We start from the raw sequence: 5,968 nt of genomic DNA, 5'->3' as shown, positions 1-5,968 counted from the left end.
CCCAAAGGAGCTAAGGACCACCACAAACTTGAACACCTTCCACTCCCGTGCCAAGGCACAGTGCTTTGACCTTGTCTTCTCAAACAAACAGACAACAAATATTAGGAAAAAAAAATATCACTCTAACCCCACCAAAATGAAGCAGTCTGTTGTATACTTATCTCCCTCTGGGGGAAGTATGTGAAAAAAAAAAAATAGTTATGTGCAATCACACTGCTTAATGTCCTACTGGAAGCAATTCTGATACTGTGATGAGTATTGGTTTAAAAGCATGCATAAAATAGGAAGTGACACTTTTAGAGAATGTTTTGCCACTACCCAGCTTTTGTTAAGGCACTGGCTAACTTCCTGTGCTCTTCTGGAAGTGTTGGTCAGATACAGTATTTTTGGAATAAAACAGGTATTGAAACTATGACATCACTGCTCAATTGTTCACAATTCTGATATTAAGTCTGAAAACAAGGAATATACTCGTCTTCCACTTAATCTTAAAGTCTACTAAAGATAGGATGCTTATGAAAAAAATTAACCTCTTCAGAGAGTAACTGATAATTATTTTAGCATAGCTTGAATGCTAAAATAGGCTGCGCCCAACACTGGTCCCAAGCAGCAGGAGCAGCCTCCTGTCATCAGGCATTATCAGGGGCCTGCCTGCACACCTGGAAGGGCTGTGGGGCTCTGCTGGACTCCTTCCAGGGGTGCAGGCCCCAATATGGCTGCTGGATCACAGGAGACTTGCTGCCGCCTGGGACCAGAACTGGGTGCAGCCCACACCCAGTGCCGGGAAGACTGGTGCTGCCACTGGTTCCAGGCCCATAACCCTGGGAGGAGTCCAGCAGAGCCCCCACAGCCCCCGATCTGCCTGCCAGGCAGCACACACAAAACATCCAGGAGCAATATGACGCAGGACTGGAGGAACACATAAGCACTCTAGTAGGCACTGCTATGATGAAGGTTCATCATCAGAACTGTACCTGTTAGCATGTCCCATGTGTAAGAATATATAAAAGTCAAAGAGGAACTTTGCTTTTTTTCCCCCAGTGATTTTAGATATGAAAACGCGTGTAGTTTGGCATTACCATCAGGGAGTTTAATTTACTGATGTGCAGCTAAACTGTAGATATTTCATTAGAAGTCACTTACATTTGTCATGGTACATCTAGGGCCTCTGTTTCTGAGGAAAGCCATCGGAAACTCACAGTCCAAAGTAGTCAGATGATGAAACTTTTCCCATAAACATTAATGATTTAAAAATCCAAGCTTTTACTTAAAAATACGAAGGCTAAAAACATTTTCAGAATACTATCTTCACAAATATTGTCTGCTCCCCTTTAAGAAATATTTACAGACACCCAACCTCACAGAGAGAGGGAAAGGGAGAGAGAATTTCTGAGTAGCAAAAATAAGAAGCCTCTAAATGCCTGATATTTTGGGAAGATCAAGAGAATAGTAACCTCTAAATGATTTATTTATTGTTGTGACTTTGGCCATGGTAATAATAGCATCAATGAAGACTTACACAGATATTTAATACTTCCTTTGCGACTAATGTGATGCACTGTACCCATTAATGGGAATCACAGGATTAAATAAATGTGTTATTCCATTAATATTTTAATCACAAAAATGCAGTGGCAGAAGTCATGTATTCATTTAGAGAAAATAATTCACACAAGAAAGAACCTTACAATAAAGCAAACTTTCTACAGGATTCTAAAATAATCAAATGGGCATGCTCCAAAGAGAATGTGCCATACTGCTGAAGAGAAAAATTTGCAGTTGGGGAGTTTTACTTTGAGGATTCTACAGAATTACCCTATAACCCATATTGTGGTTTTACCTCCAGGTTAGTCAGTGTCATCTCTCTGAAGACATAAGCAGGATTTCCTTCTTCTGAATGGCAGGCAATCTGGAAATTCCCATATGATGAGCTTCCTGTAGGCTCTGGCCAGTACTGATGGCACTTAACCTGAGGTCAACAGATTTTCAAAGATGCCATTGTTAGATGCATAGAATATTATTTTTAACCATCTCTGTATTTAGTAAAAAAAAAAAAAATCACTTTGAAAATTTTATTAAGTTATTGGTAACTAAATACACCAACTATAACAACCACATTGCCTGTAGCATCTTTTTACCCGATTACTGTACAAAAAGTAAAGTACTCGATATAAACTCCTGCTTCTCTTTTCAATGATGTTTCCTTCATAAAGGCAGTAAAACTCAAGTTCAGTTTCCTATAAAATTGTGAGCAACTCCTGATACTACTCTTTTGGTAAGTATCAAGCTAATAGTCCATCTTGATACCAGTGAAAGGTGTCGTCTTGCATCCATTTCTGACTAATAATCCTAAAACAATCCTCGTTTAAAGCATATTTACACAAAAAAGTGAAAAGAGGAAGAAGGCTGTAAGCAGTGACAAAGCACCAATAGGGAGAAAACTAAGGAGTGTAGGTGGTGGACTTTGGTGGGTTTACCAAAAATCTTTAAGGTTAAATGAAAACTTAAAAAAATATGCATCTTTATGACCAACTGCTCAAAAGACTCAATATCAATGGAGGTCATTTCAGCTCAAGTGTACTTTTTTTTATCTTTCCAACCCACCTGGCAGATTCTCTAAGAGCAGCCAGATTTGCAGACTTCCTGCTCCACTGAGACACCCCGGCATGCAGTGGGATAGTGACGTCAGTAGCCCCACGATCAGCTTTAGAGCAGGGAGTCTGCCTATGGGTATAAGATAAATAAGTCTTTTTATTTCCATGTTTAGCAGCTCTCAAAGAATTCTATAAATATCAGTGTTAAAAAAACACCTTAGAGAACTGCTTTACGGAGTCTGTTGTTAGCAGATCTTCAAAGAGCACTGAAGTAAGTTAAAAGTGTGCTTGCACTGAAATTCCCTCTCATTGTGCTTATTTGGAAACATAGAATCACCAACTAAAACAAAAGAATTGATAAATAGTTTTAAAACATTTCAACACCCCTATCATTATTAATTATAGCTGGTGGGTCAGACAACCACAGCAAATACATAGTTATATTAAAAGTTAGACTGCATATACACACAGCTGTATTAAGTCTGAATTAATTAGTCTATCCAAAGCACAGACCCATTCTTCTGGGCAGGATGATAGATATTGTTTGTAAAACCCACCAAAGAAAACTCTGAATAATGTTGAAATTTTAGTGAAATGTTGTTAAATTATTTAACAAATGCATCTATTTGGCGATTATCCTTATATATTCAAAAGTTCCAGATAATAACAACCCTCTTCCTTTTTCAAATGGTTTTATTGTTTTACATAATTGCATTGTTTTATTTCAACTGCACTTTACTTGGTCTGTAGTTACTGAAGTTGAGAACTTGCTCCCTACATGTCCTTTCAAATCATCTGATAAAGCGAGCTGTGACTCACGAAAGCTTATGCAATCATGTTAGTTTATAAAGTGCCTCCTTTAGTGATTTCTGATAACTAGTCTCCACAGATCGACTGCCCTCTTTGTTTTAAGTATCCATTTGATTTCCATAACGGGGTTAAAACAAATAGAATTGTTCTCTCAGGTATTTAGTTTAAAGACCATCTCTGCTTCTTTCCAAGACTTTACTATGGGCACAATATGAACAAAACACTTGTATAAAACCTCACCCAATTATATAGCCAATCCAACAAACAAGATTACCCCCCCACCAGATCCTCATTTCACAACTATTACTTAATATTTTAATCAGTTTACCAAGAATACAATATGAAATACATCAGGCATGTGATAACATAACCGATTCCCTGGACAGAGGCAATGTACCAAACAAAATTATTCAGGAGACAAACTCAAAACAGCTACATCCCAAGCACATTTTATCTTTATGAAATCAGCTGAAGCAGATAAGGCAACATCTACATTATCACTTCTAATAATCGGATCTCCTTAATTATTTGCTTATTAATTTTTTACATAAACAGTTTAATATATTAAAGATGCAGATTAATATATTATAATATAGATTTTAGCTAAAAATAAAGCAGCAGAGATGACCTCCTCACCCAAGTGGGGACCTGGACCCACAATCCCTCGGTTTACGAGGCAAGTGCCACAATCCCTGGGTTATGAGGTATTTGGTCACTACAGCTGAAGTATGTTTTTGAAAACAAGGTTGAGAACTGTTAGGACTAATCAAAGAACTTAAAAATCTTCAGTAAAAAGAGATTACCTATAAAGTAGTTAATCTGCAAACCCGCAAATATCAACAGGCAATACTGAACAGCACAGAGGCATGGCTTAGAAGTAGTGGCAGATTTAAGACAGATGCACAGATCTGGTGCCCCTTCTCCAAGGTTTCCATTGTATTACAAGTAATCGCTGCAATATCATGATGACACCACACACAAACAAATGTCTGAGTAGAGAGCCTTAACTAGCAAATACAGCCATAAAAGTTATGTAATTATCCTAATGGCCATGTCTTTTAAGGTAAATTCCCCAAAGAATTTTTCAAAGACTATTAAGGTAAAGTTCAAGTCACAACTTGGACTTACTCTGCCTCGCTCAACTTGAGTAGTCAACATTACAACCATAGCTGAACCTTGCTCCCAAGTCATTTGCCAAAAATCAGGACAAGTGTTTGGTAATGGACCTTGACAAGCAATGTACTGATTTATTATGCTGGAAGAAGGGATCTCCATCTAAGAGAAAACAAAACCATATTTTAATTCTTCAACAGCATTACTCTCATAGCAATTTTATATAACCCAAATTTAGTATTGGAATTGAAACCTATACAAAGACAGAAAGCATGATTCAATAATATTAATCAATCTATCAAAATTGATCAATCTATCCATGAACAAACCAGACTGAAAAAGGCACACAAAAGAAACCTGCCACTCAGAGGAAAGGTCTTCTCATTTCCTGACAGAATTATTTAGTTGCACAATATCTACAGAATCAATATGACTGATCAAAATGATGAAGATGTGTAAAAGCGTTATAGCGAAGTGCCCAAATACCGTATTTCATAGTGTATAAGCCCAACTTTTCACTCTTAAAATTCAACCTTGACACCACATTAACATCCCCTACAAGTGGTACCGGGCTTGGCCTCGGCTGGCATGGCCCAGGCAGTACCCTTCACGGATGATGCATGCTGAGCCTGGCCCTGTCTGTTGCAAGCGGCACTGCCAAACACAGAGCCTGGCACTGCTCGCAGGGGATGGGGCTGGGCTCGGCCCTTGGCAACACCGCTTGCAGTGCACAGGGCCAGGCTTGGCATAGGGGATGGGGGCATGCCAGCTGAGCACAGAGCCTGGTCCCATCCCCTGTAAGCAGGCATTGGTGTTCAGCTGGCATGCCCCCCTCCTCTGTGAGCGGCACTACGTGGGCTGCACCAGCTGATCACTGAGCCTGGAGCCACTCACAAGAGACAGGGTCAGCCTCAGCTGGCACGGCCCCATCCCCTGCGAGCAATGCCGGGCTCAGTGCTCAGCTGGCGTGGCCCAGTCAGCACCACTCGCAGGGGATGGGGCCACAACAGCCAAGCCTAGACCTGTCCCCTGTGAGCAGTGCTGCGGCATGTGTCCACCCTCCCACATGCCTGGCCTGCAGCGAGGGCGTGCAGAGGTGGGTGTAAGCTGACCTCAGATTTCTGATCCAAAAAGTTAGGATCTGGTGCATACGTCAACCTAACTTTTTGGATCAGAAAAACGGGGTCAACTTACACACCGTGTTGACCTATACACCATCAAAGATGGTAGTTTAGCCAGCAGTATGCCCAAAATCAGATGTTTATATTTTTATAAATTAAATATAAATCTTGAAACAAATCTTTGTTTTGGGTCCCTGAAATGAAGTCACTAGCCATAGTTTCTTTGTTACTGGCTAAAAGCCAACAAAAACTTACTGCAACTTTTCCCACACTGAACTTTACCGATTTTGTAAAACTACCACCACAACGTTCATATGCAAACTGGAAATA

The 5,968-nt window shown here is 39.9% G+C and overlaps 1 protein-coding gene across 2 annotated transcripts in view; it reads right to left on the bottom strand.

Moving 5' to 3' along the window:
- PTPN4 (protein tyrosine phosphatase, non-receptor type 4) overlaps positions 1–5,968 on the bottom strand; it is a 128,058-nt gene that overhangs the window by 24,642 nt on the left and 97,448 nt on the right. The window contains exons 19-20 of one of the 2 annotated variants that reach the window (XM_025209353.1): positions 4,533–4,679; positions 1,841–1,969 (exon numbers count right to left, since the gene is read on the bottom strand). In XM_025209353.1, the coding sequence (XP_025065138.1) occupies positions 1,841–1,969; positions 4,533–4,679 (276 nt within the window). The remainder of the gene's footprint in view (positions 1–1,840; positions 1,970–4,532; positions 4,680–5,968) is intronic. The other variant, XM_025209352.1, reaches the window with a different exon arrangement.

This window comes from Alligator sinensis, unplaced genomic scaffold, assembly GCF_000455745.1.
Source record: "Alligator sinensis unplaced genomic scaffold, ASM45574v1 scaffold1133_1, whole genome shotgun sequence".
Classification (NCBI taxonomy): Eukaryota; Metazoa; Chordata; order Crocodylia; family Alligatoridae; genus Alligator; species Alligator sinensis.
This window is presented reverse-complemented; position numbering and strand designations above follow the sequence as displayed.